This window comes from Arachis duranensis, chromosome 5 (assembly GCF_000817695.3).
Source record: "Arachis duranensis cultivar V14167 chromosome 5, aradu.V14167.gnm2.J7QH, whole genome shotgun sequence".
Classification (NCBI taxonomy): Eukaryota; Viridiplantae; Streptophyta; class Magnoliopsida; order Fabales; family Fabaceae; genus Arachis; species Arachis duranensis.
In genome coordinates, this window is record NC_029776.3 from 105,957,649 (window position 1) to 105,978,974 (window position 21,326).

At 28.6% G+C, this 21,326-nt stretch overlaps 2 protein-coding genes across 2 annotated transcripts in view; both read right to left on the bottom strand.

Moving 5' to 3' along the window:
• Nucleotides 1-9,426: 9,426 nt before the first annotated feature.
• LOC107490827 (ethylene-responsive transcription factor ESR1-like) lies at nucleotides 9,427-10,455 on the bottom strand. The gene has a single exon (XM_016111645.1). The coding sequence runs from the start codon at nucleotides 10,453-10,455 to the stop codon at nucleotides 9,427-9,429; it is 1,029 nt and encodes a 342-aa protein (XP_015967131.1).
• Nucleotides 10,456-13,115: 2,660 nt separating this feature from the next.
• Nucleotides 13,116-21,326, bottom strand: part of LOC107490986 (homeobox-leucine zipper protein REVOLUTA-like) — a 13,513-nt gene continuing 5,302 nt past the window's right edge. The window contains exons 3-8 of the mRNA XM_021143587.2: nucleotides 15,500-15,569; nucleotides 14,258-14,392; nucleotides 13,771-14,090; nucleotides 13,555-13,660; nucleotides 13,367-13,464; nucleotides 13,116-13,236 (exon numbers count right to left, since the gene is read on the bottom strand). Of these exons, the coding sequence (XP_020999246.2) occupies nucleotides 13,224-13,236; nucleotides 13,367-13,464; nucleotides 13,555-13,660; nucleotides 13,771-14,090; nucleotides 14,258-14,392; nucleotides 15,500-15,569 (742 nt within the window). The 3' untranslated portion in view covers nucleotides 13,116-13,223. The remainder of the gene's footprint in view (nucleotides 13,237-13,366; nucleotides 13,465-13,554; nucleotides 13,661-13,770; nucleotides 14,091-14,257; nucleotides 14,393-15,499; nucleotides 15,570-21,326) is intronic.

The window sequence follows — 21,326 nt, forward strand, 5'->3', positions numbered from 1 at the left end:
ATGGTCCAAAAAAAAAAAAAGATGTTATATGTCTATTTGCAGTCCTATTTGTTCTATTTGATACTTAATTTGCATCAGTGTTACTTCCTTTTCATGTTCGTTCACTGTACTTTCAATATAAATTGATTTAGGTGAGGAATTGAATAAATAGAATCATATTTTTTTAAATTTAAGGTGAACTTTTTCTTTAAATTTTCTTCTTATGCAAATAATCATGATTCAACGATATATAAAAATATCTATATAAATTAAAAATAAAATTAATATGGGGATCAAAATTAATTTTAATTAGTAACATGGATTTTTTTAATCATTTCTAGAATATATATACTTTAATTACAATGTTGTACCATGGCAAGATGACTATGAAGTATGTGAACGAGTTATAACTCAAATTAAATGAAATAATTTTTTCATTCTCACTTAAAAATTTTAGGTTTAAATTTCACTCCTAACTTTTTTAAAAAAAAAAAAGCATGTTTAGAATAAAATTGTCAATAATTTAAAATAATTTTATTTAATTTAAATTTTATAATTTCATGTATATAAAATTTATAATTACACACCTATTATATTTAATATCACTCAATAAATATTACTGTGTTAACTATAGAATACAAAATAATATTTTAAATATTTTTTTATGTCTTAATAACATCTCTCTACCCCTTCTTTGAGCACAAACTGCACCGAGAGACAACCTAGCAACGGTATTTTTCTTCTTTATGACCCACATACAGTTTAATTTCCTCAAGTTCTGCACCTATCCAATAACCATATATAGTACAGAACAATAAAATTAAACTGAACTGCAGCAATTAATACTATTAGCCATGCATTCAGTTCATCAAGTCTAGCACCATTGCTTTCAAATCCGTAAACACAATTATTTATGACAAAAAGAAGCAAAAGCTGAAACTGATGACGATCCATTCCGTGTCAAATAGATGTTACTCCGATCCGCACTCAATTTAGCAAAATTAAGGTCTTATACTCTCTCTAATAATATGATTATGCATACAGTAGCTTTATACAAATGTTATTACAAAATAACAAATATCTATATATCATTTCATTTTGTATTTTTGTTTTACTTAAATCCTTAGATATTTAAAGTAGATCAGTATTATGTCGACAATAAAAAATATTTGTTATTAATACACAAAATTTAAATATTAAATTAATTATTATTATATATTTGTATATATAAAAATATTTTATGTATATTAAAAATTAATAATAAATTAACTATTATATTTTTATCATTACTAAAAAAATATTTTTATCATCATTTTTAAAAATGAAAAACAGTTTTAGTTTATCTCTTTTTTTATTTTAATCTAAATTTGATTAGCTAGATAAAGATTTTTTTTTTTTTTTCCTTTTAATCCAAATTTGATTAGCTAGATAAAGACCCATGCCCCAAACTCTGCGTTGCGTAGTAATTGCCCCCGAACTTGAGTACTCTGTTACCATCATATCATCATGATCATGATAATGATCATCATCCTGAAGAAAGTGCTATTTTGATGTGTATGGAGATTATTATATTACTCCTCTTTTACCCGGGCTTCAAGAGAAGGGGAAAAAGGCATTGATTTTCTCAGTTATAGTTTCTCAAGACATTGTTAGAAATCAGATTACTGTTTATTATATTAACTAACTAAATTTTTATGTTGGTCTTTTAAATTAGTATTGTGCGCTAAAATCGGTCTTGAATTTTGAATTTACCAAAAAAAATGAAAGAATTAATTTGGTACATAAAATGAGAAATTAATTTAGTGTATATATAATAATAATAATAATATAACGAATAATTTGTGGACGAATAATATTACACATACTGACATGTAGCTAAATAGGTTTATAGTACGTGATATAATTCTTTATGTTAATATATAACATGTTATTGACTGATATACCATTATACGTAATCAAACTATAATACATATGACACATATTATTAAAAATTCACATCAACACGCTGTTAAGAAAAAACGAGTTTAACATAGTATATTTTTACTAATTTTAAAAACATAATTAATATAATTAAAATTTAAAAAACAATTGTAATATACAACATCAATTTAAGAGGTCACTTTAAAAATTTATTCATATTAACTTGGTTATGTAACTGTACTAAAAATTATAAATTCAATTTACTTGCAGTATTTTCATAAGTTTAATGCTACATAATATCAAAAAATTATAATGCCGATTCTAAATTCTAACCGCTCATAAACTTCTTATTAAAAAAAAATTTACACTACACACACATAAAAAAAGTCAATTTAGCCACTTATTAATTTAAGTATATGTATTTTCTCTAAAAAATTTTGATAACAATCCTCATCTTTCTTGAACTCAACCGTTGCATGTGATCCATTCATTCTATTACTCTTGTATTGAGACTTACAAACACCTGCTATCCAATACATTTTGAACCCGAATTCTCAAGATTTTATATAATACAAATACTAAAATATATAATAAACATAAATTAATTAATAAATTATTAAAATTTTAAAATAATAATTAATTTAATAAAATCGAGTCAACTAATTTAATTAATAAATTTAAGGGGTCAAACCGGGGAGAGGGAGCCATAAATGAAGAGAGGGGAGTGGGGGAGGGGGGAAAGAGACAAAACACAAATTAAAGATTGGAAGATGTATGGAGAAATGAATGAAAGAAAGGGAAGTGGGTACCTACATGTTCCATCTTTGAGAAGATATCCGTATATTATATATTGATTATTGATCTCTCTAATACATGCAGTCAGCATCATCAATTCTTTCTCTTCTTCTGCTGGAAATATAAGGAGCATGTACTGCTACTACTGTTTCCTTCAAGATTTTAGGTGGAGCCTTAAGATTCAATTTTAATGCCATGGAATCTCTGATCCATGCGGCTAAATAAGGGAGTATTTATTCTTTGTCTTTTAGTTTAGTGCTTTTAAGCTTTCAAGCACACATGCATGTATCATTTGCTTGTTCGTGCAATACATGTGGACCATATTTTGGCCTAACCTAACTGCTTTCTGGGAAAGGTTTAATCTCCACACCATCAGAACGATATTTAGTTATTTACAGTTATATATGTAGGTTTTTTTTTTCTCCGTAGAAAGTAATAGGTAGTATCTGAAGAAATTTATCATGAAATTATAAGTTATATTAATAAAAAAACAAGTAAGTTTTTAGCTTAAAAATTTTTCGAATTAGAGTTATAGATCTAAAAAAGAAAAAAAATATTAAATACATTTTTAAAAAGTTTCAGTATGGCTTAGACTTAGTCTGGTCAATTTCTTTTGAAAATGTATGTATTTGTATTTTTTAAATGTATAAATATCTCGTTTTATGTATAGTGAATAAAAAATTTGATTTTTTTGTACTTACAAATTTTAAAAATTAAAAATGTTTTTTAAAACACCTAAATACAGATGTTACAACTTTTAAAAAGCTAATTTTTAAAAATTAATTTTTATAAACTATTTTTAAAAAATAAAAACTTTACCAAACTAAATCTTAATAAACTTACATGATGATAAAAGACTAATAACAGAATATTTACCCTGTATCACAATTTTAATTATAAATTAATACCATTCAAAATTATTTAAGAATCATTAATTATCGAATTTTGTTTTGAAAAAATCACTATTTTTTACTACAAAAAATTTTAGGCACCGAAATATTGATAAAAAAATTAAATAGACAACAATATTATACGCTCACTTGCTATATAAAAAATAATAATATTAAAGAGATAAAAAATTAGAATTTATTTTATTTAATATTTATTAATTATTATTATAATTAATAAATATTAAATAAAACAAATTTTAGGTGTTTTTTATTTTTTTTTGTTATCAAATATTTTAAATAAAAATAGTAGTTAATGGTAAGAACTTAAAATTCACGATTAGTTAAAAGTGTCATAGGGAATAAAATTTTAGTGAAAATCTATTTAAATATTTTTGTGATTAGTATTGTCAACAATAAAATCTTTTTGGTAAACAAGGATAATTTTTTTAAGCATTTTTTACGAACATAATTTTATATCAGCAGTCATTTGATATCTAAATATAACATCAAGCAATGCAAAATTGTAATCATTTGGTTTTCGAGAATCAGAAGATAAAACAAAAGAAAAATGGTAGGATTATCTAACACTTTATCAATATTGTTCCTACTCTGATAAAAAAATATTAAGTCCGGCCTAAAAAAAATTCACTCAAAAGGGTGTTTTTTTTTTACCCAATTTTATAGAGATTGGATTCAATGATAGCAGTTTAAGTTTTATTTATCTAAGTCAAATAATTATCTCTTAAGATATCTTCATTCTTTTTTGGAAAGAAGATATCAACAACTTTTAAAAAAAAATAGTTATTTATTATTAAAGACGAAACTATTATTTTAAAAAAGTGGTTATTAATTTTATTATAAAAATACTGACACTCTTAAGTATATTTAAGATCCAATCTATTAAAATTCTGTTTAAAATTTTTGCTAAATTAAACATCAGAGTTTCTTATAAATATCACTCTCACTTCATTTTTTATACTATTAAAATTTAGGATTTAAATGTTAAAATTTAAAATTTAAAATTTAATAATTAAGATTTAGAATATTAACTAAATATTAATAAAAAATAATAAATTTTATTACTCCGTAATAATATTATTCCAATTAAAATGAAAATATATACAAATAAAAGTAGGTGTTTGGTATCTCTGAGTTTGTAAATAAAAATTTTCTTTAATAATTAGTTGCTAGATAATTATGAGAATTTGTTAACTGATCTTCTATATTTTTTTTTGTTTTTCAGTTATTAATTAATTTAGTGTTTTGCATTGCAGGGATAAACACTGTCACGAGTCCGCACTGGAAAGTGGAAACGCTATGGTTTAGGGTTTAGGAGCGAGATTGCTGGGATATTGTTGTCCGAATTATATTGGTATGATTATTATTGTTCCTATTTATAGGTGGTGTAGTAACTTAAGTTCATATCTAGGACTGGCAATGGGTAGGGTAGGGTAGGGTTTGGATCCTACCCTAACTCTATCTGCGGGTTGAGAATCTCTCAATTCTAATTCTATCTGCACCCTAAAATTTTAAATCTTACCCTACCCTACCCTACCCGCAGAAATATCAAATTTTTTCAAAGTAAATATAAAATTCAATTATTTCGAATTTTATACGTATTAATAACATAAAAAATAAAAAACTAATGCTCTAAATTACTAAATTAACTAACTAGTTTAATAGTTGTTCATTTATTATAAGTCATTACATAAGAAATATTGTGGGTTCAAGTCTCACTTCCTTCACTATATAAAGAGATTTTTATAAAATATGTGTTATATATAAGGTGCGGGTAGGGTAGGGTAGGGTAGGGTACACCCTAAACCCGTACCCTACCCTATCCACAGACATATCCGAACCGTACCCTACCCTACGGATTGGATTGAGTTGGGTACCCGCGGGTAGGATATGAATTGCCAGCCCTATTCATATCATACTCTCTCTTCCATACCTATGAAGAACAAAAAAATAGTGCACTTACTATATACAATATATGAAGAAGAGTGTTAGATCGGATAAAAGAGAACAATAAAAAAAAATTTATATATTTATTTAAATTGTATAGAATGAGACAATATAAAAATATATTTATAAGTGTTAAGTAAATTGAAATAATAAATTATAATATTTATAATAAATATTCAGATATATTAAATAATTCTAATAAATATTAATTAATTTTAATAATATTTTAACAAAGAAATTGATGACAATGTTTTTTTTTTTCATCTGTAAGAGATTGCATGATTTTTCTTATATTGAGAAAATTTTTTGTTTGTTTGAATGTTTATATTAGGATGTTGGAAACCCTATTTTTTATCTTTAAAACTTATGTTATTAAATTATTGATTATATATTTAATGCATTTTCTCATTTGGAATCCACTAGCTATTATAGTAGATATTCTGAAGTTTCCATGACCATAGATATGTCATTGTCTTCTGCCCCTGCTCTCAAGTTACATTATTAAAGGTTACCTGCCTTATTTATTATCAACCTTCAGATAATACTACTAGCTAGGGAGAGAATTAATTAAACATATAAGAAAATAACACTTTCTTCTCGAATCAAACAGTAAATTACTAAAATAGAATTGTAATATTAAAAAATTTACATTATTAACAAAAATAATTTTAAAATATATAAATAAAAATAAATTCTAAACTCTAATAAAGAGATTAAATGATATTATAAATATGTATATTTTATTTTTCTTTTTATTGTAAGTTATTTTAACTTTTTTTCATTTTGTTTTGTTGTGTAATATTGTTCACTTTCATTCTTTCTTGCATGCTAATATGTGTGCTTTTGTTTTTGTTTTTGTTTTTGTTTTTGTTTTTGTTTTTGGATAATTATTTTGAAAATAAGGAAATAAAATTATAGTATATATTTGTAATGTATACTTGAATTGTTCCTTTTAAGTAGTAGTCATCACTTTAGTTTTATTATTTCCCTTTTTACTTTATGGTGTCTTCCACTCTTATTTTCATGCACTATTTCTATTTTGTACTACTTTTTTTTACACTCAAATTTGTTGTTTTTATTTATTAATTTTACTCCCTTTTTTTACATATAATATATCTCACTCTCATTCTTCTATGCACTATTTATCATTGAAGTATCAATTATATTCTTAACAATCAATAAATATTTTTAGAAGTACACAACTATTCTTTTTCGGTTGATTGTTAATCAAAATTTATTTGGTAATCCTTTTAAATTACTATTCCAAGATTCATATGATAACTATGGATTTAGCTAGTGACTGATAAAAAGGAAAGAGTTGAGTAAATATTTAAAAAAAATTGACAAAAGATTTTTTTTATGTTTTTAACTAAAAGGGCATTTAATTCATGTTATTTAAACTATCATATAATAATTCATTTCAAAAGTTTAAAATAGTTATATTTTTAATATTTTCTCTCAAATACGAGACTTTTGAGTTTTGCATAGGTCTTTTTTTATTTGCTTTATGATATTTTTTTTATTTTTGGAGTTTATTATTTAAAAATCAAACTCTTAATGTTTCTGACACAGAATTCTAATATCATGTCATAAAATTTGTTATCCCAAAATTTGAATTAAAAAAAGATAACATTAATGATTATATCTCAAATATAAACCATTTTTTTATGGCACACTTTTATAAATTAAAATAACTAGTTATAAATTGCTAGCATTTCTAATTTATTATTACAATATTATAATTAGGGGTAGGCTAATTTCACATCACATATGCAGAAAGTAAGATCTCATCGCTATTCACAAACAACTTTACTAAATTCTTTTGCCACCAACAAGGCCTTAGGCTTTTGTGTGGTGCCAGCTGCGTTGGTCCTGATTCTAATGATCCCTAGATAATATTTGGATACTAATTTCTTTTTCACGTTCTAAATTTAACGTTCAGATTAATAAGTGAATAATCATAATAATAAAGTGATGAAATTTAAGGTATGGTTAAGCAGAAAATGTTTTTCATTATCTCTCAGGAATTCGGTCATTGTATTATTAGGTACAGATAATTTTATATTTAAACAAGTAGCTCTATTAAGGTGCCAACATACATAGGGATAAATAATTAATAATCATTATGTACTATAATAGAAACTCTAGTTTTAGAAGAAAAAATAAAGCAACTTATATACACATGAAATTTATATTCCCAGCTAACCATTTACAATAATAAGCTGAAATTATGTTTTAATTTCCTCGTTTGTTCCTAGCTAGTTGTTCCACGAATACGTTAGATATATAATTTAAACCAACTGGTTAGTCGAGTGGTCCACTCACTTGTCTATTTAAATAAAAAATAGTGTTAGAAGTTTAAATTTTGTTTATTATCTAATAATAGATCTTTAAATAAAACTTAGATTCGCAACGAATTAGTTATTGACTTATCGGTTTAGAAGATTTAAATTCTGTATTATACATACAAAAATCTATTGGATAGCAATAAATTCTTAAATAGAACTCCAATCTATAAAGACAATCTATAATAAATTAACTCTTAATGTGTCCTGAAATATCGAATAAAAAAAGATATAATTTAGACTAAAAAAAAGTTGATAAGATATAACTTTGACAATATTATAATTGTTCAATACTTGAATCCTTGGTAATAGAGTCAAACAAGCACAATAATATTAATATATTATTAGGGTGGTTCATTTGAGATAAACCTACTCTCAAACTTTCACAAGTAGTTAAAATAAGTGTCATATTTAGTCCCCCTTTAACTAAGTTTTAATGATATATAAGTTGGTCCATATATATATAGACTACAGGCATCATAGTAGTGGGGAGTGGGGAGCGGTGACATCCATCCGAAAACTTGTAACTGCACGGCGGGAAAATTCACCATGCACATAAATTAATTTAATTAACTGACGTAGTATTTGCCTAATTTTTCTTACTTTTCCCAAAGTGGTATGTGTACATATATCCATATGTAATAATATTTAAAAAATAATGAAAAATAATCCTAACAATTTAATATTATCTTATTTAATATTTATTAATTATTATTAAAATAATTATATAATTTTAAATTTTATAAATATATAAGTAAAAATATTATATATATAAAATTATAAATATTATATTATATAAAATAACTTTAAAAATTATCTCCCTAACATTATTATTGATATGTATGTGACCATTCTAGAATAATCTAACGGAATTGTTTCTGGTTTGCATTAATGCAAACTCTAACTGTGTTAGAAAAGACATTTTTCATTTTCGTGATGTCTATAAATTTTGAAATTTTGATGGTGTCTATAAATCCTTTATCTAATTCATTTAAATATAAATATTGAAAGACGTATTTATTATAGAATCTTCTTTTTTTATAAAATTGAAACATATATAATTTATAGACACCATAAAAATATTCATTATTCTATCTAATATTAACATAGCATATTAATTCTATAATAGATTCTTTTAACTTTAAAACTGCATTGTCTAATATTATTATATGTAGAATTATAAATCTAGAATACTAATACATATATAAGAAATATTAGATATTCAACTTGCGAGTCTCATTCAGGTTCCTTCCAAATTTATAGCAGGAGAGGTAGGAGAGTACAAATTAAAGTGAGTTCCGAACTACGAATAAAACAAAAATAAAAAACCCTAAATAGAGATTAGATCTATCAGCTTTCTGAACAACAACGATACATTATAATATATAGCTTACCTTAACATATAAGGCAGCGGACACCACTAGCTAGTTAAACTTGTTAAATTTCCAGCGACCTAATACTAAAATAAAAAAAAAAAAAGAAAAAGAAGAGAAAAACACAGAGAGTGCATATTATAAAGTACGTGACCTAATCTAATTAAGAAAGTCCGGGTACTGATGAAAAATGTCTTCCATGGTTGGCCACTCTTCAAGATGATGATGATTATTATTGTTGTTGTTCTCCTGAGTAAAAGGCATGCTAGAGGGAGCCGCCGTATCCTGGTCTTTCTTCATGGTGTCGCCTGTGGAAAGAGCGGAAAGAGGAGGAAATGAGTGAGCCTTAACTTGGGATGGAGAAGTAGGTGTAGGAGCAGCTAATAACAACAAAGACTCACTTTTAGTGGGCTTTGGAGTTTTCAAGAAACCTCTAACTATCTCTTCCAACAACCCCGATGATGAGTCTGAGTCTTGCGAGTATTCACTGCCATCAGCTTTATAATTATTATCACTGTTTGTGTTCGTCAGGCAAGAGGAAGAAAAGGCTGCGCTGTGGTTAGGAGCATTGCTACCATTTGATGAGTTGACTAAACTGCCCTTGGGGTAGGATAAATGGTGGCTAATGGAACATGAAAGAGAAGGGTTAGCATTGCCACCATGTGATGAGTTGACTAAACTGCCCTTGGGGTATGATAAGGAAGATGAAAGAGAAGGGTTATTAGCATTGCCAGCATGTGATGAGTTGACTAAACTGTCCTTGGGGTTGGTGTAAGAGTAGAAGGAAGCAGAAGGGGCTATGAGCATGTTTGTGGAGTTAAGCTGCTGGAAGGTAGAAAATGAAGAACCACCCATGTGGCAGTTACGGCTGTTGAAGAAGAGGTGGCTACTGCGGTTAAGGATGTCTTTATGATTGTTTTTGTTGGTGAGGAAGATGGAAGAAGGTTGAGGAGGGGAAGTAGTGTACAAAAAGTTAGTTCTCGCCTTGGGGCCACGCAAGACTCTGGCAGCGGAGTCGTAGGCGCAGGCGGCTTCCTCCGCCGTGTCATATGTCCCCAGCCAACGCCGCTCCTTAGATTGAGGGTCCCTTATCTCAGCGGCATAACGTCCCCATGGCCTCCGCCTCACACCCCGGTACCTCATGGTTCCGGCGGGGGAGGAGTATTTGTCGCTGCGGTGGAGGCGCATGATTGCAGAAGTGGAAAAAGAGGGAAGCTTATTGGTGGAGATGTTTGTTTATGCTTCCTCGGGCTTGGCGTCCCCCTTATATAATGTGAGAAGGCATGCACGATGCACCTTCAAGACTTCAACTATGGCTGCCAAAACGGACACTTCGTCCCGCCCCGTCAAACTCCGTCTAAAAACGGATTTAAAATGCTAGTCGGTCTACACTCTTTAAAAAAAAAAAATTAAAAAATTAAATATAAATAAAAATAATTAAATTACCTTATAATTTTACATATTTTTCTATTTTTAGTTTAATAAAATTATTTACAATAATATTTGCTAATAAAATTATTTTTATTAAAGTACATATATGAGACTATAAAATAAAATAAATAACAAAAAAAATAAAAAATAACAAAGTTAAACGACTGTATTTAAAAATTATATAATTATTAATTTTATAATATTAGTCACTTTGTTATTAAAAAATATTTATTCTAGTGAGTTGTTTTTTCCTACCAATTTATAATAAATTGGGCGATATAATTTTAACGAATTTCAAATTCTAGCCTAATTTTTTTTTTTTTGACAAGTTGGGTAAGTTGGTCTGATCACTACAAGAAAATACGTCTATTGCCACGCTTTTAAAGCGTGGCGAAAAGCTGAAAAAAACGTGGCGATAGCTTTTCGCCACGCTTTTTGAACTACCGCCACGCTTTTGAAAGGGTGACCTATCAAAGGGTGGCGGTTGCTCTATCGCCACGCTTTTGGTGACCTATCGTCACGCTTTTTCTTTTGCCACGCTTTTTACAACTGGCCACCCATTAAAGCGTGGCCATATGCGAGAGATACAGCCACGCTTTGGAAGCGTGGCGATAGGGAGCGATACGGCCACGCTTTGGAAGCGTGGCAATAGGGAGAGATACGGCCACGCTTTGGAAGCGTGGCGATAGGGAGAGATATACGGCCACGCTTTAAAAGCGTGGCGAAAGCCTTGTTAAATTAAAAAAATAATATTTATTTTCCTTACTTGATCTTCATTACTACACAATATAAATTTTCAATCCTTTTTTATTACCAAACCTACAAATATAGTATGCAATTTTTATTACAAGACAAATCAAACAATAGTTAGTGACATATATAATTTACTATAATTGTTTTATACATTAAAAAACTAATACTCAAATACAAAATAAATCTCGAGTTCAAATTCCAAAACTAAAAACCGAAGAAAAATACAAAAACAATACAAGTTAGAACTGCTCATAGTATATCGAATTACACTAATAGAGATGATCATCAACCTAAATACTTGGTAAAAGATCAGAATCAACCTAAAACTGCTCCACTTTGTGCACGTTCAAGTAATCCATTCTAATACTAGCCTGCAGCAAAATATCAAGAACAAATTGAACCAACAAAAACGATATATAATGATTTATAATGCTGTATCTCTAACTCATAATGATCAAGTGTCATTATCTTTTTAATATAATCTTCAAACTTCAGAAATAAACATGATTGGTTGAGATATTGATGGTGCAATGTGCTCAGATTAAGTGTATTATGAACCTATGTGCTCCATAAGAGTTGCAACCCCATCGCAAAACTGTAGCAGTTCCATCTCTTTCTATTAGAAATTTAGAACTAGCTAGCTCGATTTCTTTGTATCATAATGAATAATGAATATCAATTATCTTTTCTTTTTGTATGTGAAGTAATGAATATGATGCACATCAAAGATAGTTATAAATAACTAAGATATTAATAGAAACACAAAATCGAGACTATGTTATAAATAATTCCTAAATCAAACAAATACGCAGATACAAGATCCTCACAAAGTCAAAATAGTATATCTAATAGTACTATAGTAGAGAAGTAAAGAAGAGCAGTAAATAGCATGTTTCCCAGGTTCAAGCAAGCAGCAAACAGAATTCATATGACTTAACCAGTTCCACAAACTGAAATCATTGCAGTTCATATAATATGGACCAAGCAACAAGCAAAGCAGCACTCAGCAACAACAAACCAAGAAAAATTAATGAAACAGTAACACTTTCACAGCATCTATTTTGGACAATGAAAAAAAATACAATAAACAGCAATCACAAGTCCAGAATTCAACACCAAAACAGCACAATAAACAAGTTCATCCAGGGCAACATTCAGAGGAAAGACAAATTCATTCCGAACAGCAGCAGTAAACAAAACAAAACCTACATCCACTAACCAGTCCAGATTCTCTAACCACCTAATTCAACTAAACTAAATTAGTTGAACTAAACAAGCTAAACAGAATGAGTTAAACCAGATTAAATGAGATGAAAGGGGAACCTGGGAAGCAGGGAATTGGAACAGGGGAAAGAAAGGGAAAGATTGATGATGATGAGTGAATGGCCGGAGCAACACGGTGGCGGCCTAGTGGTGGCGCTGGGGTAGCGACAGTGGCAGAGGGTGGGTGCACAGTAAAACAGGGTCTAGTAGTGGCTCTGAGCTCGCGGAGAAACACTGGACATCGGGCAACCATCATTGTAAAGATTAAAATGCAAATCAGAAGACATCAAACAAAAATATCCCTGAGTTCACGTCAGTAATAGTTAGTCTTCCAAACTGACGACATTTCTTGGATTCAATATTTACAAATTGCCTAAAGATCAAACCCATAAAAGAATTGATGCATTTAAAGAGAGGAAATTACAATATTGGACCTACCCAAAAGCTTCAACCTATTTGAATTCTTTTGGAATGTATCTTCTAGCTTTCTCTGCCTTCACAAGATGGAGTTAATACAAGGCACTGATAAACAAAGAAACAGAACAGTTAATTAAAGAAACAATTCCCATTTCCCACAAATTAAAGTTGAACATACATAAACAACACTTAGAGAAAGATTCATTGTTACAATTTTGCAGACTTAATGAATTACCTTCCTCTAAATACCCATGTGATGTCTTGTAAAGCCACCAAAGTTGTTTCCAACATGTCAAGGCCAGCCTGGTTTGCAAAGATAAACACCGGCACCGACTACGATCCAGACAGAGAATCATATATATCTTAAATTAAAGGCTTTCATGGAAATGATGAACTCTACTATGAACAAAACATCTGCTATACCTTCAAAGAACAGCACAAAATGGCATCCTGATGATGCCACAAATGTTTAAGCATTGACTCACCAATGAGAGAATCAGATCTCAGCAACTCTATCCCCAAATAATAACTATTCATAGAAGAAAGAAGAACAAAAAAGTGAAGGGCATCATTAGATACTTTTCAAGAATGAATATTCAACAATAAAGCTTGAACACAATACAACAGATGCAGACTTGCCTATAACTGCAGCAGATCCAGTTGGCTAGTGTAAGAGACTCTGGAGAACCAGAAGAGAGTTTTGAGCCAACTGCCGGGTTTATACCAGATGGAGAAATCGCCATGGCAACCCTCTGCACAGAGGAAATCACACTACGGATGTACTGGCGTGCCATGATAGCAACATTATCCTGCAGACTACTGTCAAAAGGAAACTGGAAGGCAATAGTCAACACTGACCGAGCACTATGACATGATACCGCATCGCGTGCACCATTTGTTGTTGGGCCAACTTCAAAACCAGATGTCAAATCCAGGGTTTGACTTGCTGTCACTGAATCCTTTTTATCACCCTGGAAAACAATGATATCAACATGATTATAGTGTGTCATATGTGTGCATCAGTTTCAGTAGCTCCTTTCTTACTTGCACAGTACTTTTTTCTCTATTCAAATGCAATATTAAGAGACTTAACACTAAAAAGGACCAAATATAAACAGAACTCAACTGGTTTTGAATCCAACGGGATAATGCAGAAACCGGAAGGCAACAATGGAGCATCATCTGGGAACATTTCATCAATAGGAGCAAATATGAGCTCAGAACAAGCCCCCACGGCATTCTCGTCAATTCCACTACATAACTGTCCAAAGAAAACAAAATGGTTATATAGGACCAGTCTACTTATTACATTTCTGCATGAACAAACCGTAATACTATTTAAAATTATATTGAAAAAGGAAGAAAAAATAAGAAAAAAGTGAACTTAGAGGAAGGCAATTGAAGAACAGAATGAAAGAATGGTAGCATCTCTTGTTTGTTTCTAGATTGTATGGTTCAGTAAAAAATTATAACCATATAAGAAGGCAGAACCTAAGGTATAAAATATAAGCATTTCATTTCCTAGTACTGTTTTACCATTTTGTCCTAAATCTTTGAATCTATCTATTCTGCCATTCCAGAAGCCATCTTGTAGAAAAAGCAACAAAAATAAGGGAATCCATACCTGATATTCAAGTAATGATTTGACACACTTTGGTTTGCAAGAGTCTTCGAGGTATCTCTTTTGATCAACGGGTTCGTCGTCAGCCCTAAGTGCAGGTCAATAAATAAGAAAACAACAAATTAACATAGGATCAGATCCATGGGAGAAATCAAGTACAAAGAGAATAGATCTGACTGAGGAGACTTACATTGCAGTTAGCGTTGGGAGCAGAGAGAGAGACGACACTGACGATGCAGAGGAGATCGGCGAGGAGGGCGACCCTAGTGACGAGGGGGAGACGAGGCAGAGGGGAGGCTAATGGCGCAGCGAGGACGGTGCTGGTGACGGCGGGGATCTGAGCTCTTCCAGGGTTGAGAGATGGGAGTTGAGAGTGACAGTGTAAGATCGAGTTGAGAGTGAGAGAGTAGTCCCGAAGCTTTCTTTGGGCTTATTAGGGTTTGGTGAAGAGATCATACCTTTGGAATCGGAGGGCTTGGAGGAGAAGAGAGCGTCGCGGATACCTTGCCGTCGCCCATGTTTGGTGGAGCTTGAAGGTGAACAGAGAGATGAAAAGTATGAAGAAGAAGATGAAGATGAAGAAGATGAAGAGTATGAAGAGTATGAACAGTGACGAGGGCGAAGGGCGAAGGGCGAAGGAGCTCTTCCAGGCGAGTGTGGTTTCGAAGGGAAAAGAAGATTAGGGTTAGTGTCTAACGGGTTGCGGGTCGGGTTGGTGTCAATGGGTTGGGGACCCTCTTGCCACGCTTTTACAACGTAACTGTTTCTCTCTACGGCCACGCTTTCGAAGCGTGGCAGAAAAAACCTTTTGGCCACGCTTTTAAAGCGTGCCAAAAGAGGACCAGGATATGGCCACGTTTTCCAAGCGTGGCCTTAATGAAACCCTTTCACCACGCTTTTAAAACGTCCTTGTTGCTCTATATGGCCACGCTTTTGAAGCGTGGCAGTTTTAAAACGTGGCTGTTTCTCTAATCAATTGCCACCTTTATAAAAGCGTGGCCGTTGATCCTTTTCGCCACGCTTTTGAAGCGTGGCAATAAAAAGGTGGCGAAATCTCTAATCTATCGCCACCCTCATAAAAGCGTGGCCATTGACCACTTTTGGCCACGCTTTTAAAGCGTGGCAAGAAAAAAGCGTAGCCATAGGCCTTTTTTCTTGTAGTGGATGAGTCATGAATTCAGCCTTTATCACTCCTACTTGTTTATAATGTATAGTTCAATGTATATAGAATATATAGATACATAAAGCCATAAATATAAAATATTTGTGAGTATATATATTATAACTATTTTTATCTATTGATATTTATAATGTTAACAAAATTATTTATAAAAGAAGAAACTAATATCATATCTATAAAAAATAAATTTTGTATGACAAAAATATTAATTTTTTTTAAACAAAATTATTTACAATAACGTTTTTATGATTTTAGTATTTTTGTCATATAATTTATCTTTTATAAATATAATATTAATTTTGTTCTTTTATAGATAATTTTGTCAACGTAATTAAAAATAGTTATTTTTATTCAAAATAGAAAAAAAACTTTCATGATTCCTATGTTCAAGCTTGGTTTAGGAGAAAACTAAAGCTCAAATTAAAATATCACTTCAATAATTAATCTTTTCTTCTCATCCTCCTCTTTATTTTCATATAATTTTTTAAAAATTAAATTAAAAATTAATTTCTCTTTTCCTTTATTTAAGGTTTGGCCTTATGTTTTTACGGAAGATGATTCAATTTTTTTATTTTCTTGTTTAGGAAATTATATTTAAGAATTTTAAGGAATAAAAAAACATCATTTTTAAGTTCAAAAGATGAGAAAATTTTCTTTTTTCTCCTCTCTTTGGATTCGGCCATATATATGCATCATAAAAAAAAATCTTATTTGATTTCATCCTATTCATCATAAATCATATTCTAAGTGTTTCAGAGAATCTATAGCTACAAGTTTTAAATTTCAAAGGCAAAAAAATATCTCCCTTTTTCTCCATTAAAATTCAGCCAAAAAGGATTCTTTGTCTTAATTTTTTTATTGTAATATAGGAAAAAGTGGTATGTTAGAGAATTATCAAGAGGTGTCTAAAAAAATTGGAATTAAAATAAAAGTTAGATTAGCATAATTGGCCTTTTATATGTCAAAAAACCTAAATGATGCTTTTGATTGAAACTTAATGAAATTGAATGTTTGAATGTATATATTTAATCCTGTTTGATTGCTTAAAATAAATGTAAATAATTGGAATGTATATGGCTAAAAGTAAATGAAGGTTCCGGAAAATATTATGTCTATGCTTAATTATACTATTAAGGATTAAGCTATAAATATGAAAAGAATGATGCAAGAGAGATAAATTTTAGACATTATTACAAGAGAAATCTTTAAGAATATGTTAATAAAGTCAACGATAGATAAGGGAAAAATTAAAAAAACATCAAAAGAGAGGTAAAATTATCATTATGAAAAATATAAAAACATAAAGAATGAAGTTAAAATAAAAGGAGAATGAGGAAATAATAGAAGTGAAAAGAGTATAAATTAAAGCCCAGATAGAAAACAATCAAACATAGTGAAAATTAATGTAAAAATAGGTAAAAATATAATGAAAGAAATTTTTGGGGTTCCTAATATGAATATTGAAAGTTTAGAGATAAATATGTAATTTTATAAATGATTTGGAGTACAAATATAATTAAAAAGTGTAGGGACAAAATTTTAATTTGGGATTATCACAGGTAAATGGACATTTTATAAAAATTCGAGGGTAAAATAATAATTTAGAATTACAGGAGATAAAATAAAAAAATTATTTTATAAAAGTGTAAGAATAAAATGATAATTATAAGTCATCAGAAATAGTATGATTAGTTCGTAAAAAATCAAGAGCAAAATTGTAATCTAAAATCATAACGGGTATAATGTCATATTTTTTTAAGTAAAATTAAGGTAAGGTTGCCTATCTTGTTTTTTTATTCGAGTAATGTGGTTCTTGAATAATTAGGGGGTGAATATTAGAGTTAATGCCATAAGAATTTGTTTGGTTGTCAAAACAATTATTTTAATCTCTTGTATTTATAACCTTTTGTGGCTATTTGTATACAATACTTAGTTGCTTACATACGTATACATATATAATACTATCACATCACTTTTTAAATTTTTTTATTATCATTATTAATTCTCTTCTAACCTTTTACACTTTTCACTTTTTCTTTATCAACATTAACTCTGTTATGAAAATAACTTCAATGGAGAAATAATACAATCTATAATTTTAATCTTAATGTGTTTACTACATACATACAAAAGTCCTTTGAAGAGGGAATGTGAAGATGATATCAATTACTTGGCAAAAAAGTATTACTAGAATAATGTTGTGCATTTTTTTTTTCGGTTTCTTTCTTTCAAGCAAAGTAGAGAAAATTGAGATTTTACGTAAAATCAAAAAAATAAATCAAGACATAAAATATAAAATTTTAACAAGATTTAAATTATAAAATTGTTAAATTTAGTATAAATTTTGTAAAATCGATAAACTCATTTAAAATCGTAACATCATAAAATTTTAAGAATTAAATCAAGATTCTAACTATATATTATGCCTTTTAACTATTTGAAATTGTCCTACCTATAACTTCTTCAGATCAGTTGTTAGCAATGTATCTAATTTCCATTAGTATATTTTGTGTACTGAATGTGAGAAAATTGAGCCAAAGAGTTTAGAGTTTTTAATTTTTGTTCTTTTGTAGTAATTTAGGATAAACGATGAAATTTGAACATTAGTAATTTAGCACTCAAGGTCTAATAAAAAACTAGAATGAGACTCACACATATGCGAGACGAAATGGTAAATTAATGATAATATATAATAAATATTAAAATTGTTATATTTTGTAAAATTAAATTAAATGTGTAAATTACAGTTAAATTTAAAAGGTATTTTATTTAAAATAATTTACAGACAAAGAATTTGGATGTTGGAGTTATACAAAGTGATATTTTTATTTGATGATTTAATTTTTACATTTGTTTTAGTTGATGGACTTAGGGTTTGTTTGAGTGAGCTTCTAAGAAAAGATCTTTTTTTTGAGTTATCTTTTTTAAAAAGATCTTATAAAAAAGTAAAAGTAATTTTATGTTTGGATATTTCATGCAAAAAGATCTTTTTATCTATCAATCATGTTTGGATATAACAATATAAAAGTATTTTTTTATTTATTTATTACATGAAAAACATCTTTTTTTAAGGAAAAAAGATCTTTTAAAAAAAGATGTAAATTACAACTTCTCAAAAAAGATATTTTTCTGATTTTTCTATTGCTTTTACTTTTACTACTCGAAATTTACCAAACACACTAAAAAAAAAAAAAATCTTTTTCATTGAAAAAAGATCTTTTTTATCAAAATAATAGCGCCCAAACAAGCACTTAGTCTTCTTATGTGGCGCTCGTCCTCTTTTTTTTATTAGTTGTTGTTAGAGTTGTTGCTTTTTTCTTTCTATCGTAGGTTTTTAAAAAACATGTTCTTTATGAATTGTTGAGTTGTATGCACTTTCTATTATGTTGTTTGTTCCATCTTTGCATGTTGTAATGGATGTTGAGGTTCAGTATTTTTTGTTGAAAATAAATGTCTTGATAATAGTGTATTGTTGACAACATTTTTTTAGATTAAAATTATTTACTTTGACTTTAAATATAAGCATAAGGATATAAGGTTGCACAAATTTTCAATTGACGTGGTACCTTAACGTCATTGTTTTTTTTAGAATGTCATTAGATTTGAAACAGTTGTGCTCAACAATTTTTTTTTCTCGCCGTCAAATAGTACAAAATTTGTTGTAGCACTTTGATCTGAAATAAGTATTGAGTTAGTAACAGTGACGGACCTACATTAAAGGAAAAGGGGACATTTGCCCCCACAGAGTTAAATAAAAAACGAATACCTATATATATACCTTTTATTATATTATATTTATCCAAAATAAAATATAAATACTTTTTTTTGTGTTTTATGTTAAAAAAATATTTTGTTAAACTTAATATTTAATAATAATTATATTGTTAAATTTGATTTAGTATAAAAAGAACATACATAAAAAAATAATATTTAGTCATGTTAAAAATAAAAAAAGTCATTATAAATTATTTTTTTATTATTTTAAATATTATACTGAGTGAAATTACTTTTTATTATTTTAAATACTAGAAGAAGTGATTGTGTCTATGTTTTTAATTCTTATCAATATGTATAGATAGTCCTAATTTAAAATTTTAAATATGTCTAAATAAATTTGGGTTGGTCGAGTGATTAGCTTAATCGCCCGCTTAAATAAGTGTTGAGAGTTCGAATTTCATTTCATGTGTGTAGTAACTCATTGGCCATCTTAAATGAAACTTAAAGTCATGATAGATTAGTTCTTAACTTATTGAATATTGTGAAGAACCAAAAAAATATACCTAGACCTAAATTTTATTATTTTTTTGCCCTCGCAACTAAATTTTTCTGGGTCCGTCACTGGTTAGTAACTAATAATTTGATAGATGAGATTATGAAAAGTATATAGAGTTACTTTATTGTTGGATACTGTGGTGTTTGATTACATGTGCCACAAATATAGTTGTCTCCGTTTCATCTAATATAATCATTTCTAAGCAAAGAGGCTCCTCTTCATCTGTGGTTGTTTTTGTTTTTTATAGGCGAACTACGTAAACTTTGATAAATCAATTGTCTATTTGTTTGGTAATATTGTTCAAAGAATGAAGTAAGTTTGAGATGTTGTGTAGTTCGAAAATAAATTTTTTGTGCTAAATTTGATGTTATTTGAAAAAATAGTGATAAGAGACTTATATAAGTAGGTCAAATAGTATGAAATTTGAATATTTATAACGTAAAATTTATTATGATTAATATTATTATGACATTTGTAATATGAATGTTGATCACATTTAATGAGTTATTTATATAAATTAATTATCGGGGTTATAAACTTATTGTATTGTTTATAACGGTAAGATATAATAAATATAGGGATATAGATTCAAAGTGTTTGTAAGTTATAAATTTGATTAGACACTATTAATTTTTAATTATCGGTGTTTTTTTTGTATATTTTATTTTTTTATTTGAAAATAATAGGTGATTTGACAAAAATTTGAACGTTGATTCTAAAATTTTGTCAAGTAAGCGACGACATGACATTACTAGGAGGAGAAACATGTCTTAAAAGTAACGTGGGTAAACTTATCCATCTACTTTTATATTAAGTATATTTTTTTGTATATATTTTTTTCTGATATAGAACTAATAGGTGATTTGGCAAAAATTGAATTGTTGCTTCTAAAATTTTGTCAAGTAAACGACGTTGGTGACATGGCATTAGTAGGAGGAGAAAAAATATCTTAAAAGTAATATAAGTAAACTTATCCATCTACTTTTATATATTAAGAATAGGTTTAAAATTCTACATTTATCAAACTTGGAGTATGAATAAAAGTGATTTTCTAAAATTTGATTTGGAATAGAAATAAGTTCAACATGATTTATATTTATCAATTTTATACTAAAATTAAT